The 17,904-nt window shown below is 45.1% G+C and overlaps 2 protein-coding genes and 1 long non-coding RNA gene across 3 annotated transcripts; 2 read left to right on the forward strand and 1 right to left on the reverse strand.

Moving 5' to 3' along the window:
- The first annotated feature begins 1,678 nt into the window (after positions 1 to 1,678).
- On the forward strand, positions 1,679 to 2,474 carry LOC135393427 (uncharacterized). Its single transcript, XR_010422624.1, has 2 exons — positions 1,679 to 1,778; positions 2,163 to 2,474. It is a non-coding gene; the product is annotated as an uncharacterized LOC135393427 (long non-coding RNA).
- Positions 2,475 to 2,757: 283 nt separating this feature from the next.
- LOC135393428 (uncharacterized) lies at positions 2,758 to 5,441 on the forward strand. The gene has a single exon (XM_064623866.1). It carries the CDS (start codon positions 2,873 to 2,875, stop codon positions 4,403 to 4,405), a length of 1,533 nt encoding a protein of 510 aa, XP_064479936.1. The 5' UTR covers positions 2,758 to 2,872; the 3' UTR covers positions 4,406 to 5,441.
- Positions 5,442 to 11,969: 6,528 nt separating this feature from the next.
- LOC135393429 (TNF receptor-associated factor 3-like) lies at positions 11,970 to 15,580 on the reverse strand. Its single transcript, XM_064623867.1, has one exon. It carries the CDS (start codon positions 15,327 to 15,329, stop codon positions 13,854 to 13,856), a length of 1,476 nt encoding a protein of 491 aa, XP_064479937.1. The 5' UTR covers positions 15,330 to 15,580; the 3' UTR covers positions 11,970 to 13,853.
- Positions 15,581 to 17,904: the final 2,324 nt, after the last annotated feature.

Below are 17,904 nucleotides of genomic sequence, written 5' to 3' on the forward strand. Positions count from 1 at the left end.
TAGCAAACAATTTGGTTACACATGGCGGGTGGTCATTCTACGAGCGTAGAACTTTTCCAGTTATTTCTTTTTCTTATTACTATTCGGTGTAATTCATAATATATAGTTTTCAAATAGATCTCCATTTGCATTAGCTAGTAACTGTTAGCCGCACTGTTAGAAGTCTGACACCCTTCTTTGTATGTGCTCAAAAAGTGATTTCGCTACTACGAGGTGGCACGCGGAAGCAATGAGGTGAAGATCTGTCTTAGAGGACAAAAATCAACTCAGTGATTTAATCAATATTCATCATATTTAAATAAAAAAAAATCTGAATAATTTGATTTTTTAATCACGATTGTTTACAACCCTGATCATGTGGAGGTTGCGCATCCTATAGGCCGTCAGGGCAATTTGACGTCTTATTTACGACGAACTGCTCTACGTGTGGTTGGGCCCATGTAGTTAAAGCTCCCTCTAAAGCCAGTCTGGGGACTCAAGCAATGAAGCATATGTCAAAAGTAGGAGCTTACCAGTTATTCCGAAAATGAGTATGGAACTCAACTAACCAAAGCATTTATTTACAATTATTTACATCGCTAAACGAATCTCTCCAAAGTGGGGATGCTGGTCTAGGGACCCATAAAATGGAGCATCTCTCAAAAGTAGGACCTTAGCAATTATTTATATTATTTACAGTTATTTACAATACCGAACGTCTCGGATTACTTCAGCTTGCGATCTAGAAGCGGATCGTCCGGGCAACACCTCGTAGAAATTCTTCAATGGTTTTTTCATTGTTGACGTACTGGCTGCAAAGTTTCCGCAGCCGTGCTTGCAGCTCCACGGTTGCTGGTTTCAGTGACGGCAGCTGGGGAGACTTTGTCCGGGGCCTTTTCGGGGGAAATTTTGTCCGGGGACGTTTCGTCCGGGGCCATTTTGTCCTACACCCGTGTCACAGTCTTCGTTCTCTTCCTCTGAAGAGTCGCTGTCGTCGTCTTCAGTGTGACTCCGGCTGTTGCTGCTGGTTCATCCTTTCAGTTGGGACACGAATGCGGTTGTTGCAAACCGGCGTCCTTTGGTTTATCTGAGCTTCATCACTCTGTACGTGCCCGACGGAAGCACTTGTGTGATGACCAGTGGTCCTCGATACTTTCGTTGTGTCTTAGTTGGCTTCCCGGTGTGCTCCGGCTGTCGCTTCATGGTTTCGCCAACCTCGCATTTTGTCGCAGCAAAATGACGCTTGTCGTACGCGTTCTTCATTTTTGCCTGCTCTTCTAGGAGCTTTCGTCGCAAACCCTCTCTCAACTCTTCGGCAAACGTCACCTTGCGTGAAACAGTGAATCTAGCGCCACATAACACGAACATTGCGAATAGCGGAGGCGAAAACCCCGATTCAAGATCAGCTCGGCTGGTGCGCGCGATAGGCGACAGCCGACGGCGCACGACACTGACTTCCCGCTCAAGGTCACGTGGTAAGAGCCGAGTCACGTGGGCCTCCGCTAACGGCAGAGGAGGCACAGTAAGCCGGTTTCGCCGCCGCGAATATAGTGTCGCTGCTGGCATTTCCCGCCAAATTCCGGCTATTTACTTTCCATTGGCTCCGGTCCCCCACGTGACCTTTCTCGACCATGATTGGCTGAGGCTCATTTAACCGCTGGATTCGCCCGCGTTCGTTTCTCCGAGGCGCCGACCGGTCTGACCGTTGTGTAGCTCGCGTCTACGTATGTGAGCAGGCGGTGATTTCGTTTCGTGGATTTCGAAGATCTTCGAGCCATGGACGAATGCCTGAATGAAAGGTAAGCAGACAAACGTATGATGCATGTCAGTGATCAGACGTCTAATACTGTCGCTTAACTCTGTGCGTGGAGGTACGCCTTGCCCCGTATTACATCACTTTCTGCCGGTTATCACTTATCAGTCATGATCTGGTTGATGATTGTGCGTGGCGTTACTTGTTGCGTTTTGTTCCGCTATTTGAATGTGTCTGATGTTTAATACACTGGTGTGCATGAAAAGGAAAACAGCTTGCATCGCGTACGCAGTGCTCCTCCAATTTTGGCATTAGTCGACATTAGGCGCGTAACGCTGGCATGTCTTACAGAGCGTATTCAGCCAATTAACGTTGCCCGTGCTCGGGTTTACCATATTATTAACAGGTTCCCCCCTTTTTTTTCATTCAGACACCGACAGCTGTTCGTGGCCCTGCGATCCACCAGCATGTGGCCCCCGTCACCAGAAAATTCGACAGTTGTGCTGGGATGAAGCGGATGGCTTCTGCGACTCATCACGTGCTATATATATGTATAACAATATCTACTTTCTCCAAACCGAATAGGTTCCCTTAAGGATTGTATAATATGATAGTCACGCTTTCTGTTGCTGGGCACTATTTATTCTGCAGTATTCTGTAATAATCGTGTAGATTTACTTGCATTCAAATGTTGCTTCTTGTGTATATGTTTACCGTGTCAATAAATTTGTACATGTGAATTCCTTCGTCTTCTGGATTTTCATTTTCTGCTTCCCGATAACATTAACAGATGGCCTGGCGAAGCGCTCGGAACAGGGGGGGGAGAGAGAGAGAAGATGAGTGAGAGGGTGTGGAGAGGGCACGCAGCGCACATGCGCAGTTCGATCAGCCAGCGCGCGCTTTTTGGCGCCGTTTTCCGGCTATTTTGTCGGGATTCGTTACGGATGATCACGTGGTTAAGGGGGGCGGTGGTTTTCGTGGCGAAACTGTGGAAGCTACAGCTGCACTCCACTGCTAACGGAGTGCAAAAAGTGAGCCCCACCGCCATCGTACTTTGAGCGGGGAAATTCCGCCTGACTGTTGTCGTTATCTGTCGACTGCGAAGCAAACGTAAGGGCGTTGTTTCGCTGGCTCTGAAGGATGTCGTCCGAAAAGTACCTCGTGGGCTTCTCCAAAGAACTGGATTTCAGGCCCATTGAATGTGTGGATCTCCCTTTCGCGAGATACTGCTGTCTGTGCAGCGTCGTTCCCACGGTGACTTTTCTTTTGGGATGCTCCCACGCTCTCTGCGAGCTGTGCTACGGGAATCTTCTCGGTAGCGATCGACGCTGTCCTCTGGACGAAATTGACTTTGAGGAGGACGATGTTTCAAAGTTGACATTCAAAGCGAAACATCTGGAGAGAACAAATGTTCGGTGCTTCAACGCAAAAAACGGGTGCAATGTCGTAGGAACGACACAGGAGGTGGAGTCTCACTTCTTTGACGAATGTGCCTACTATGCTGTCATATGTACCAGGTGCAAGGCCAGTGTACTTCGTCGGGACATTGTCAGTCATTACAGAACATCGTGTCATCAAGAAGACATGTCCTCCGTTTCCTCTACTGGGGTCCACGTTCCAATCAGCGGATGTTCGTTCGACCATGTCTCCGTGGAAAGTGTACTGAAGAAGGTATCAACCGTTGAACATCAGCTGCATGGGTACGCCGAGGAAATCGACAGTTTAAAGGAAATGGCGTTGAGGAACGAACAACTCCTGAACAGGGTTCTCGAGAACCAGGAGCGTGTTGCTGCTGATGTTGGCAACACAGAGAACAAGGTGACGCAGCAAGTGCAGGACCAAGCGGAGATTAAGGGGTCACTAAGAGGCATTGCTGAATTACTCTCAGTGGTTGAACTGCAGATGTCATCAATAAGCCGTGACAACGTCGCTACAAGTGCAGTGAATAAAAACGTCGAGCAAGTGAGTGAGCGAGTGGGAAACTTGATGGACACGCTCCAACAAATAAGTGCTACATTAAATGATGTGAAAGGAATCAAAGGGGAACTGAATCCTCTGTTGCAGTGCTCCGCGGAATTGACAAAATTTATGAATGCCGACGAAGAAGCTAGAGAAAAAATGCCACTCGTGAAGGCGATACTCGGAACTTCCACAGAGATTGGGATCGTAGCGGAACGTGTGTACGCGTTGTATTCCTCCGCGGTACCGCAGAAGATGGAAGCTTTCTTTCATATTAAATACTTTTTTGATAGACTATTGAGCTTGCCACGAGAAAAGGTCACTTTTGGCATGGAACGTTCTTCTGACGTGTTTGTGCTTTGCGGATACTCTGTGAGGTTGCACGCACACTTTACTATATCCAGGACTCTTTCGCTGAGATTCGCACTGTGCATGTCTCGGAGCGATGCCCTTCTCAAGTGGCCTTTTACAATCCCCTTCACCTGTAGGTTCGTGCATCCAAAGGACTCGTCGAAGGACATCGTGTGCCGTACAGTTCACCCAAAGTACGACTTAAATTGTTGTAATAATGGCGCATATTGCAGGCCAACCGATGCTGAAAACGATGCCGTTCATCTTGATCCGTCGCCATCCGTATCCACTCTAAAGGCAGATGGCTTCATTCATGACAATTCTCTCTGCATTGGCATAAGGCTTCACTCTGAAATGGCGTGACAAATATCTTCCAAGAGTGCGCCCCGTCCGACATGTCAAAGCTCGTCTATACACAAGTATATTATGTACTCTGTTGTTTCTTCGCAGCAAGAGTCATCCTGACAGGAGGAAAACGAGTAATTATTTCGCAACTTGCTGCACGGCAGTGATGTCACGGTGTGTGAGCACGTTATGTCCTCCTTCACGCTCTTAGAAAAAAGGGTGGAGCAGTTACACCTTTTAGGAAGTAATAGTTGTTGCATATGTTGTGCCAAAAAAGGCTGCAAAGTTCTGCCTGCTATTTCACCCCCAAAACAGAACTTCACCGCATAGCACGTTGTCCGCCAACCATTGCCTCGAAAGATAGGGTTATCGCTTCCCATTCCGTGAGCGAGGGGTGGCAACTCAGAGATGGGCAAAGTACCTCAAAATTCTACTTCAAGTAAAGTACCAAGTACCTGGTGTCATTAGTACTTCAAGTACAGTACAAAGTACCCAATTCCAAATGTACTTCAAGTAAAGTGCAAAGTACTAAGCAAAATACTTCAAGTACTCATCAAGTGCTTCGTCAATTTAATTTATCACTTTACATTTCCCTGTTTAGTATCTTTGTCTTCCTTCTTTTGGCAAAACTTCAACGCGCATTCTTGACAAATGCTCTGAAACCATAAAGTCCTAGGTTAAGTACTAGCCCCTGTATAATCGGATGTTATAATTTGCAGTTACATGTAGGGAGGTAATCAGTCAGCTGTGGTGCGATTATGCAAAATAGTATTATGCCCTGACTGATCCAGGGTCACCCACCTAGTGTGGTGTTCCTGTACTAATCTTCGGGTATAAGAGGCTAGATAATGTCAGGGTGGAAAAGTACAAGCCAACAGAGATTATACATTTCTTGGCATTCCTTGCTGCTTTTTGGAATACATGTTTAAAAAAGAATACCAAGAAAATTAAAAAAGGATGAAACACGATGTAAGCTTTCATTTTTATTCGACTGTGATATGCAGCAATGTAATCCATGTGACCAATTAAAAAAACGTAAAATGTAAGAATGTAAGCATGTGTGTCTTTCCGAGTGTTCATCGTGTAATGCAATCACACGTTGTGATATAAGTTGGTTATTAACTGCCAATGAAGGAAACAATAGAAAAAAGCATAGAACCTTGCATTGGCAGAACTGAAATGACAATTGATCAAGTCATTGTGCTGCCGGTTGCAGTATCATAATGTGTGCGTGTCTTTGCATTCCATTCGTTTTACATAACCGTAGAAGCGTTGATACTTTTTCAACATTTCAAGCCTCTCAACAATAGATTTGCTTCAACAAATATGCTCTTTAAACGCACAAAAATCCTTTTGGTAAAATGTCATACTGGGAATCTTGTACTGCATTCCACCAGAAGCGCTAAAATGACGGCAAGATGACGAAAACTCAGAGATTTATAGCCCTATCTGTGTTTTTTCGTCGTCGTCTTGTCATTTTAGCACTTTTAGCAGGGTGCATTTTTGATACTCACTTATGATTTTTTGTCTGGAGTCCAAGTTTGGCTACTTGAGTACTTGATGGGAAAGTACTCAGAAAAAAAGTACTTTAAGTACAGTACAACTTACACGATTTGAAATGTACTTAAAGTAAAGCACAAGTACACAGAAATGTACTTAAAGTACTACTTGAGTACTTGGTACTTCAAGTACTGCCCAACACTGGGTGGCGTACACCTTCGTGTAGCAATTTGGATATGTGATAATTGTTTTTACCACCCTTTATCAGACGCTATGTTGACCTAGGTGGTAACTATAGAAGTTACCACTATTGACACTTTTTTTCCTTCGAGTGCACAAATTACCCGAAGTGTGGGGTTCATGAGAAATGAGATTGATTGAATGGAAAATAAGACTTCATCAAGCTTTGCATCATTTTCTTTGGTGCATCGGTGGAACTTTCCAAGACAGCTCTCAAAGTGATTCGTCCACTGCAGTTTATATGTTATTTTTAGTTTCTCCAGGTTCCTGTAGGAACACGAAGTGACAATTCATCCACTTTTGATTTGGTGTGTTCAACTGAATCGTACAACTAAGGATATCGCGTGGAAAACTACTGCGAGCAAATACGTAGGTGTTGAGAGCTGACACCACATAGTGAGAGAGAGAGAGAGAGCCTCCTTACTCGTCGGCGTGACATAACAACTAAGATTCAGCCAATGAGGGTCGTGTTTTCAACTGCGGTATCCAATCACAAACGAGCTTTCAGCGGTCGTAGCCATGGAGACGGCGACCATCGTCTGCGGGTAGTGATTGAACGTATCTCGCGTACTAAATGGGAAATCTTTAAAATAAAAACTGTCCCATACCTTTCTCAAGAGCATGAGTAATTTTCTGGAAACCATGTTGCACTTGTTTTTTCTTTTTTCCTACATATTCCGAATTCGTTGCAGTCATTTACGAGTTCTTGAATTCGCAGAGCGGCGAGTCGTAGTAGCAGAAGAATTCTATCTTTATATGCCCACATATAGCAAAGGAGGAAGAGGAAGCAATAAGTAGGCCTACTGTATCCACCCCCCCCCTCCCCCAAGCAGTATTTGCAACGTAACTGTCCAGCTGTTGGCACATGGACCCTTTGCGACGACAATGCGACAATGAACATTTTATACCTAGCAATACTCCGATACTTCTACGTTGTGGTCTATCGCAGAGATGTAGTGTGAGTAGTTTGAAAACTGTGCCAGTACCTTTACGTCAATTATATCAGGTGACAGCCAGGTCTCGGTTAAGGCCAGCACGTATAGCAAGAACAAGCGTCAATAACACAGAGATCAGCCCGCTTATAGGTATGAGGCTATGCGTATGTTTGAGAAAAACAGTGACAGGGATTTAGGCTTACTGTTGCTGAAATGTGTGGATGCTTTTCCCCATTTCTTGATCTCCGTAACAGTAGCAATATTTTCATCAAACATGTAGCACTTTGTTCTTGATGAACGACTTATCGAACGTCCATTAGAACGGGAGTGTGAAAGAAAGGGCATACTCCTGTAATTTTCGCCTTGCCTGACTAATAGGAGCAGGGTAGTCTTTGAGACAGTGATATAGGAGATCTTTTCCATCCGGATGACTGCGTTAGAACGCTTTCTTTAGTCTTGAATGTTTTATTTTTGACTAATGGATCTCTTCTTCCCAAGAAACAACTGCCCTAAACGACGGGCACGCTCAACTTCGGAAGGGGACAAGCAACTGCCCAAGTGATTTTGACAAGCCTCAATGACATTCTTGTCCATGCTTCACCAACGTTCAGATTCTGCATCGTTGAAACCGTAAAATATTAGGTAATCTCGACGGGACCGGCAATCAAAATCAGTTAGCCGCGACGACAAGTGTTCGACTTCCGAAGAGACTGTAGATTAGTAGAGCTGAGCGCGGGTATACCCGCACATCGTCAAGATTTGCGCGTAGGAATTCGCGATTGCTGCGGGTAGCTGGTAGAATGCTGGTGTACCTGCACTACCCGCACTCCATGATACCTCTCTGTCACAAGCAAGCTCGGCAGTGCCCTATGTCGTTGGTGGTTAGGGCGAGTTCGATTAGTAATGGAGACATATATGGCTGTATGTTGAATTGCAGTTTTATTGGCATACGATTGAAGCCCTCCGAGACACGTAGCCAACGCTCAGAATTCCCATTGTTTTAAAATAGAAACAGCGGTAAAGTGGACGAGGAACAAAAGTGACCCGCGACAGTAATAACGCGTGGCTTAATTCCTGTTGGGGTGGGAATGCACTTAAGTCTCGTACACCTTGGCGCGTCTACAAGACGTACCATTCGATTCCTCATTGCTGAAAACGTAATACTGTGAATTCGCTCGTTCAGAATAGTCACGGTTATCAAATAAACGAATTAAGTTGATAAAAACAGCTCCAGCATATCTCGATTTGTGTTGGCAACAGCGATTCGCGATTCCAATGAACTACAGGTGGCGCTCCGAACTTCCAAGATGGCGGACGAAAGGAGGTCTCCGAGCAAAGCCAGCGTAGGGAATGCGGTGTCGGCCGAATTATATTCATCTGTTTCAGGTTTAATACCCACAAATTGACATGTTTCATGAAGACGGAATCAAGTTTGTCTGCAAGTCATCTCATACTGTGCAGCTCAACTATGAAATATAGGCAAACAGTTTCCGTCGTCGGAGTTTGTTTACATACGTCAGGAGTCGAGCGAACAGATGAGACATTTTAGAATCTAAGAAGGAAAAGCAGGGATTAGTTGCTGAGAAGACTGACATAGCACGTGTTTTGGAATGTGGATTAGTATTCTGCAAGGCAATACATGTTTGAATTTCTCCTTCGATAGTCCCGTAGTATTTACATGTGAGCGTTGCAAGGCAGCAACAGTTCCGAATGGAAGCGTAGTGTTTCTACGAATTAGGTACCTCTTTTTGTACCTTTGAGACACACGTAATCATTAAAAATTGTAATGCACAAGTTAACGTTTACACGGGCATTTGCAACAGCTCAAGAGAACACTTATTTGTTTGGTGTGGTGGTGACAAAGCGTGCTCATGTGATGTTAGCTTTCACCCCGACGTTCTCAGAACTCTGCGTCTGTATGTCAACGTTATACGTTGACATTTTGAAAACCCTTGGCAGTCATGCCTATACCTGACCCCCCTGCCTTAACACCATGCACGTGTAATTATTTAACATATATGTTATATGCTCTGCGGCGAACATCTCAGTGCTGCAAGAGATGCTTGGGAAAATTGAAGTATTCGTTTTTTGCACTGCTCTTGGTATTCACACACAACTTGGTGCGGTATTTTTATCTTTGCGGGTCATTCGTTGATACGTGTGGGACACCAGACAGAAGCTGTCTCTCCCAGAGACCATCCATAGTGGATGCTCGACTATGCCGCATTAGTACGGTGATATTGTTTACTTTACCTGAGGTCTGAAAATGCATACATGTCAACGTGACAAAGAAATTCCGGTTGCTCGTTCCGTATTACTAAGATTAATATTAAGATAAATTTGTGGTGAGAGAGCTAATCAGGAAACTCGTGCGATGGGTCGACAAATGGGACTTCCGTTCCGTTCTTCTTGATTAGAAGACTATTAAAAGAAAGCGTGCGGTATTTCCAACAGTCTGAGAAGAAACTAGTAATGCAACCTTCATCTTTTCGATTTCGATACATTCTTTCTTTCCGGCTTTCTGTCCATATGCAAGAGAAACATGTACCGCTTCCCTGTCCGGACGCGCGCTCGGACCGCCACTCGCAGCTTTTCGAAATCGCCGGCAGGTGGCTACGGCTTCGCTGGAATCGCGAATACCCGCTACGACGATACGGTGGCAGACCCGTGATTGGATGGAGAAATAGTCTGCTATCGTGCACTTTTGCAGCGGTGATTGCAGACGACTTCCAAAGGGTATCAGCTCCCGTGGCTCAGTGATTAGCGTGCTGGCCATGTCACGTTGAGACTGGGAGGTACCCGGGTTCGAATCCCGGTGCCGGCTGTGCTGTCTGGGGTTTTTCCTGGGTTTTTCTCAGACGCTTTCGGCACAGTTCCCTTAGAAGTCGGCCCAGGGCATTAGTCGTGACCTATGTGACAACAGCGAGCCCTTTACCCGCCACTTCCAAGGGGCGACGACAATACATTTGGTGTATGTGGTCAAACGAAAGACGCATATTGTATATTGACGCATAAGATACATATTGTAAAATGTGCCCTAACAAAAGTGTCAATCTTTGTTGTCAATCAAAGTGTCGCATCTTCATTTTGAGAACAAGCGGGAGTTTACGTGGATGACTCGACCTAATAAAGTCAATTCACGCTTATTTACAAACTTGTCTCGTACCGTTCGGTATTACTAGCATTTCTAGTTTGTCCTACCCGCGAAAAGAATATTCCGTATGGAAGTGGTGGAAACGTAACCCAGGGTGTCGGAGCGAACCGAAAACCAGAACCGATAACCGCAAAAAACCGCTATTTTGGTGCGAACCGGGACGGAATCGAAACCGTATGCATTTTTTTCGCTCAGGAGGGAAACCGAAAAATTTATTTAACGGTTTTCGGTCCAAGAAAAAACTTCGCCGGTTTGGACTACAAGTAGGCGAATGAAACTGACGTCGCGTGTTCTGAAGTCATGTCATGGATACTGCACGAGGGTTTAAAAAAAATACGAGGGTTACGGTTACGGTGGAATGTATGTCGGTATGACCCTTAGGCTCCCTGTGTAACATTTTATCGTTCGCGCACATAGACTTACAGGTACATGTGACCGGTTGTGACTCTACCAATGTGCCGTAGTGTTCGTTTTCATTTTATCCGCCCAAGCCCTTCTCTCTGGTTACGTTCCCCTTAAGAGGAAACACACTCAAATAAACAGCGACCCAAGCAGGCTGCGTAACGGCTTCTCTATCGGTAATGTCGCGCAACGAGTCCCTTGTTTGAGAGCAGCGAAGTTGAATACGTTTATGTATCCGAGAGGGCAAGCGCGTACGAAGTGCTGCCTCTTTTGTGGACAGGACACGAAGAAAAAAAAAAAAACAAAAAAACGGAGTCGTCGAGCGCGTTTGTGAGTGCTCGATTTGCGTCGTACTCGTGCGGAGGTGCTTGCTGGCTAGCTTGCTGGCAGCAGCAACAGGCATTCGGATGGGACGCGATCGCACCAATCCAGCAAGAAAGTACTTTACGTATGACATCACGACAAACAAGTCCGTCTGTATCATGCGCTTCAAGAAAGGGGAAAGCCTATTTGAACAGACAGTCACCTACCGGAACCAGGAGCTACCAATTTCTCAGCTGCCTATTAATATTAAATACCATGTATGCGGAATAAACGGGTTTACATTTTGCAACATTGATTTTTTTTTCTGGGAATGAATATGCCCACCAGAAGCGGAACCGATTGAAACCGGTATGAACCGTTATTTTTTTGCTCCGGAGCAGAACCGGTACCGGACCGTTTATGATAGAACCGGAACGAAAAACGTTTCGGTTCGACACCCTGGACTAACCCTGGTGGAATAACTGTCTTGTCGACGGCAAGGTGACGAAAGTGGGTATAGAAAAGCCGCTCTTGGGAGTCGCATGCTCGAAGCATCTTCAACAAGAGGTCTGATTGTCACACGTGTGCACTCCGCATGTTTCGTTCACGATGGATATGAGGTAAGAGACGTTCTGCGAGCACGATATGGGACGGCGCCGGACGCAGCTCAAACTAAAAGCTGTCGGTCGTCACGCGGTCAACTGCTATGAGGCAACGATGTCCAAAGAAATGGATACGCAGTGTTGGAAAGTAGGTATTACTTTGTTGATAAGACACCAAAAGTGATGTGTACAGAAATGGTCGGCAGCGCACGAAACGGCAGTCCCGCGTACCGCGGTAGTATTGCGAAGAGGAAGTGATTGATCTAGGAGGCTACATCAATATGCTTTGCATATAGCCTCTCCAATGTACTATCCCTACCGGAGCAGTGCATCGCCAAACTATGCGCAATGATATTGTTTTGTACCCTTTCCGAAGTTAACACTAACTGAGGAGAGTTTCACTCCGTCCTGTGCCAGAAACAACACCTATTAATGGGTCACAAATATACTTCGCAGCTCTGTTTAATTTTTCCCTGTACATTACTGATGTGAAAAAAGTGTTGCATAATATAAATATGGAAGTTCTATCCACAAATCAGTGTTGTGGTTATAATGATGTTCAAGCAGCAAAAGACAAGACGACCTTGTTGACAGGCCAGGACGACAGGTTGCTGTGATCTTGCTGATTGAACATCATTCCCGATATCTGCTACCCCATTTTAACACAAGTGGTCTGTGCTGTGGACATACATTACGACAATAAAAGTTGACTATATAGACAAACGCTCAACTTCTGCAACCCTTGTAGTCAACGTGCTGGACACGTTAGCTTGCAACTGGTGACAGCGAATCAAAATCTGACCCTGCATGGGTTCATGGACACACCAGTGTGACATGAGCGACAACATGTCAACAAGTTGCAAACCTCTGTTCCATCTTACAAATTTCTTATGCACGTCTATAGTGTGCAACCCCTGCTATCGAATCGAAATGTGAGCCACTATGGGCTCATGAACAACACCGGTGTAACATGAGCAACACTAAGGCAGACGCCATGTCAACAAGTTGCAAATGGCTGTTCCATCTTGCCCATTTGTAATGCACATCTAGGTATTTTTGATATTTTGTAAACATTTTAATGTGCTGAACATGTTAGTGTGCAACCCTCGACATTGAATCAAAATGTGAGCCAGTATGTGCTCATGAACACACGGGTGTGATATGACCAGGCATAAGGTTCATGAAAATAAGGTGCTCCATCTTGCATATTCGTCATGCTCGACACTAAAAGGTCGGTTGTCAAGATTTGGCCTCCAAATCTGTCACTTTTTCAATCCCTTTTCCGAAAACAGCGTCGGAGCAGCAAGGGTTAATATATTGCCGACTTCCAACTTTCCACAACTTCCAACTTTCATAAACAAAAAGTTCATTATTGAAAATTAGTTTGAGGAATGCTGCAGGTGGTAGCTAGTGCACCATAAGGCGGCGCGCATAACGAAGAATTAATATATCGCCTATAAGTGATTGGAAAATGAGAGAAAAAGAGACCATTGCCATGATTAAAAAAAACACACACACACAGTTTGAGTAGACACCCTGTATTTAGAATACACGCATCAGGTTCTTAAATTCGTGCAGTGATCCTATACATCATGGTGGTTACCAGACAAGCAAGCTGGTGCTTTTGGGCTCATAGCCCGAGTCATATACAGTCGGACGTCGTTTTATGAACCCTCGATATACGAATTCCCTCAACTTACGAACGGCTCCACAGGGAACCAAACTTTTTCTGTGTATTTTGACCTCGTTTTACCAACCGTCGATATCCGAACTATGAACGGATTATTAGGGAACGGACCCAAAGTAGCCAAGCCATTCTGACCTCGATATACGAACAGGAGTTATGAACGTACAGAGGACAGGGCAATGGACCGGAGGATAATGAAAGTTCCTCAGTACATGCTGCCCAAGGTCAAACATACAATGTTCCAACGTCGCTACGTTCCACAAACATGATTCACCATTTCCTGAAAGAATAATTCGGACGTTTACAGCCGAACGGTTGTGAGTTTGGACCAGGTCTCCGAGATGGAAACCTCTTGCCGTTCCAAGAGAAGGCGTTCAGTCCTGACAGCCGGTGACAAGCGTGATATTTGCCGTTGGAAACGGTCTCATCCGCGCGCGATACGGTACTTTGAGGACCGGGTGGATGAGTCAAGTGTCAGACTTCTGTCATCTCTTCTAAACGGGATAGACCTTGCAGAAAGTATGGTGCAAAGCAAAATTACGCAGTATTTTCAAAAATAAAACTTATTCAAATCAATTTCCCGTGTTTTTGTGAGGTATTTGTGCACTGCACACCTCGGACCTCGATTTACGAATACCTCGATTTACGAACGATTTTCTGAGAAACGAAGGGTGTTCGTAAAGCGAGGTTTGACTGCAGTCGTAACGGTGAGGCCAAAAGTAATTGAGTTCTTGTGAACAAAACCTGCATTCAGAGCATCTTCCAATTTACAAAACCGAGAGGTGCGGACGCCCATATCTGAACTTTGGACAGGCCTATTGAAACGTTCAAGGAACCTTTCAAGCACATTTGGTACATTAGCGCATTCACAAATATTCATTTTGTCGTTAGTTGGATGCATCAAGGTGAGCGTATACCAACATGTGAAGGAAGATTTACAACCAGGGCTTTTGGTGCCACGACAAATGCACATACCAGCGCTTATGCACATGACGTCATCATATTGTCTGAATTCCACACATAACTTTACGGAGAAGCCACACAACGCAAAAACATCAGAGTAGCTTGTCGCAAACCCCTTCTCATTTGCTTTCTTCTTAAGCTCGTCGACGTCTTGGACGTGAAAAAAGGCAACGTTGTGTCCGTATCCATTTGCATCCCGTAGAGTTTGGAGGATATCTTTCGTGGTACTGAGTATGTTGTCGGTTGAGGAGAAATGATCTGGCATACGTTTCGACATCTCTTCAAATTTTTCGGAGGATTGTTTCCACCCTCCACAAAATGTCACTACGTTCTGAGCTACTTCTTTCTGCAATTCGATCAGAGCGGTCAGCCTCTCCCGGTTTGAAGTGACGATATTCTGAACATCGGCGCCACGTCCAACTTCGTTGCTGAAATGCTCTTCAATAGAAGATAGCGCTTCCGTAACTGTATGCAGGGTAGAGGCCAAGTTCGACACACCTTCTGTGGAGAGCCTATGTTCCTCTTGAATCGTGCGGAGTACTTGCGCATAATTATCGACGCACTCTTTCGTAGTGTCGATCCCCACAGCATGGCTATTTAATTGATCTTCCACAGCACGTAGCTTATCCGCTATATCTGATAGTGAGGCGTTGATCTCTCTTCCAATCCCGACGACGCTGCTGTCAATATCAACATCTTCCCTCGGTCCATTTTGTGCCCTGCATTCTTCTTCCATGTAATGGCTGATTATATCTTTACTGAGCACCGTGGCACAGCACTTCCTACATGTTAATGAATGAAACCCACAGTCATTCAAGTAGTGGGATTTCATTCGTTCCAGCGATCCAACGAAGGTACAGCCACGGTTAAAGTTGCAACAACGCACCTCCAGTTTCTGCAGATGGGTCGTTAGGATCAGTGAAGTTTGCACTTCAGTTCCGAGAAAGCCTTGCTTGTCGAGCGGACACCGTCGGTCGCTTTGAAGAACGCTCTGGTAACATCCCTCACAAAGGAAATGGAAACATTCGAGCCTGAAGATCTTCTCGGGGATGACGGCGCACAAGTCACACGATATCGCCGGTGGGAGAGCCACAAATTGCAAAGGACGCCACGCTAGGGCTTCAAAGTGTCCCAGAAGGTCGCTTTCGGAAGGCATCTCACTGTCCAAAACGAAGTATTCGTCGAATCTCCTGGCGGCAAGGAAAGCGAACGTGATATACAGTGTATGCGTCTTTCTCTATCGTCCAGGGAAGTCTAGCAGTCGAATGCCAAAAGTGGCACGGTAGTAGTTGAATGCCAGGCACTTGTACTGATAAGAGGTGCGTGACTCTCTTTATCGGAACAAAAGCGAGCGCGTCACGATTGGGCCACGATAAACTGCCAGAGGAGAGGATGTTCAAAGATGTTTACGTAGGGCGCTCTGGTGACACCTTTGGGTAACATGACGGGCCTCGAGTACAACGCAGTGTTATTAATTGTTTCGAATTATCCACCTATTCAAAATATGCAACGTAGTGTAAACGAAAGCTCAGGTTTGCTTCTGCTCGTATTTTTAAAAAGCGAGGTCCTAATCCCAATAGTTACGGAATTAATTTACCCAATATGAAAATGTCATGCGATGTGGCTTGAGATCGCGTACGCGAAAGTGTCGCAGAGATTATGTTAGCAGCAGATGTCTAACGCCCTTACTTCCGCCCTTCCATCCCTTTTACCTCCATCCCCTTTTTAGGAACATTCCTGCGTAAATCAACTTTATTGGTAGAGGGGCATAGTGTGCGCCTTCCTCTCAATCTGTGTCCTTTCTGCCGTAGCTCCAGAAGAACTCCAGAAGAAAGAATAATGCATTACCGAGTTTTTTTGCTTGTGTATATACAAAAAAAAAAAAAAATTCTGTGTAACATGTATGCACGTTACGCAGGAGTCAACCATCGCTGACACAAGTGTACGCGTTGTATTTACAGAATGTATCGTAGTAGTGGATGAGGCAATTGAACATAGAACGAAGCACACAACACAAGCATCACTACGTCCAGTTGTAAACTTGTGTCCAGTAATGGCAGTTGAACAGAAGGGACCAGCAGCGGGATTCTTACAGCATGAGCTGCATACATGTTATACCGACTATATTGGGCAGAACACATACTTGGTTTTCGAATGACGCACAGAGATAAGCAAAATTTCGTTGCGTCATCTATGATCATATCTGTTTGCATAGTCTCGCCAAAGCTGCCAGAATTCAAGCTAGGTGACGACACTCGACAAGAACAAGAATAATTCCGTGCTGAACTTCATCTGACAGGGCTGTGAGCGCGTAAGTGATGCTGATGTGCCAGACGCTACCTCATCCCGCAGTGTCACTGAATTTCTACTCGCAGATAGCAAAGCCGGCGAAAGGAATCAGAACGATATCGTCCAGAACTGTCTTATATTTAACTAGATTCTATATATCTATATAAAATATAGAACATATATAGAATATGGAACTATATTTATACATACCTGGGCTATATAGTAGTAATAACTTGACTATACTTATAATGTCCCTCAGGGGACGATTAGTGAAGGGGCTGTATTTCTTTCTCTATTTTTCCATAATTTTCTGTGTCTCTGCTGCTTTTATCACCTTTTGTTAGCTTGTTAGCTTTGGGAACAGCAAGCCTACATCATGGCTAATCTTTCCCTTCTCTTTTTTTCTTTCGTTGCATTGAGCATATTCCCCCCCCCCCCCCCCCCCCCCCACCCCTCAAGGGACCGTTGGAGGTATATTGAAGTAAATGAATACATTCAAATTTCCGATAGATAACCCGACTTTCGTTTTTTGTCGGTGTTGGTGCGCTGCCTTATGGTGCGCACTCAGCGCATTGAAGGCGTGCACGTTTTCTTTTTTTAGAGCTCTGAAGAAAGGTCTACGTGGTCGTGGAACCTACGTCGCTGGAAAGAGTTGCGATTGCTGATTGTTTGCACGTTGTACAAATTCCCAATTTACGCCTCAAGGTGTAAACCCAATAAACAGAAACTTGCAGTCTAATCATATGAGGCAATAAACATATCTGGATAATCCCCCCCCACCCCCCACCCCCACACACGAAAACAACAACGACAACAACAGGCGGATAAATTATGAGCTCGGAATACTAACCAGCAGTTCTGCTTCACGTATCACACCGTCCTGTTTCAAACGTCGGTGTACTGTATGCTGGGGGTCGGTATGATGGACATCGCGCACAAAACGCCAAGGCAGTTAAAAAATGTAGTTAACGTACGTCCCAGTAGTTATAAAGTAGTTTTAACTATTGGGCCTATGATGTGGTTCCACTAGTAGTCAAACTACACTGTAAGAAAACAAGGAGTACTTTTACTCCCTTTGGGGACTAAATGCATTGCCACAAAAAAATAGTCCCTTTCGGGAGTAAATGTACGGGAGTAAATGCATGTCACGGAGTGGAGACTGCATTTCACGCGCTGTTGTCACAGTCTGAGGTACATAATTCGTGCGCATGCATGGAAATACTTTGAATCAAACCGTCAACCGTGACATATCGAGCGATATGAAATCTTGCGCCATACACAGGGCACAATTTGCGAGTGAAGAAGCGATAGCTGTTTATTACTCTGTGTGCTTGGAAAATTGCTACGTTAGCTGAATTATACAGCCGTATGCCATTGAATTGACCAAGGGCACATATTTACGTAGACTGTTGCATTCGGAAGACCATTGGCGAAGTTTAGTG

This window comes from Ornithodoros turicata, chromosome 4 (genome assembly GCF_037126465.1).
Source record: "Ornithodoros turicata isolate Travis chromosome 4, ASM3712646v1, whole genome shotgun sequence".
NCBI lineage: Eukaryota > Metazoa > Arthropoda > Arachnida > Ixodida > Argasidae > Ornithodoros > Ornithodoros turicata.

Excerpts from the sequence above, each read along its gene's own strand:
- LOC135393428 (XM_064623866.1), top strand. The coding sequence starts at position 2,873 with ATGTCGTCCGAAAAGTACCTCGTGGGCTTCTCCAAAGAACTGGATTTC.
- LOC135393429 (XM_064623867.1), bottom strand. The coding sequence starts at position 15,329 with ATGCCTTCCGAAAGCGACCTTCTGGGACACTTTGAAGCCCTAGCGTGG.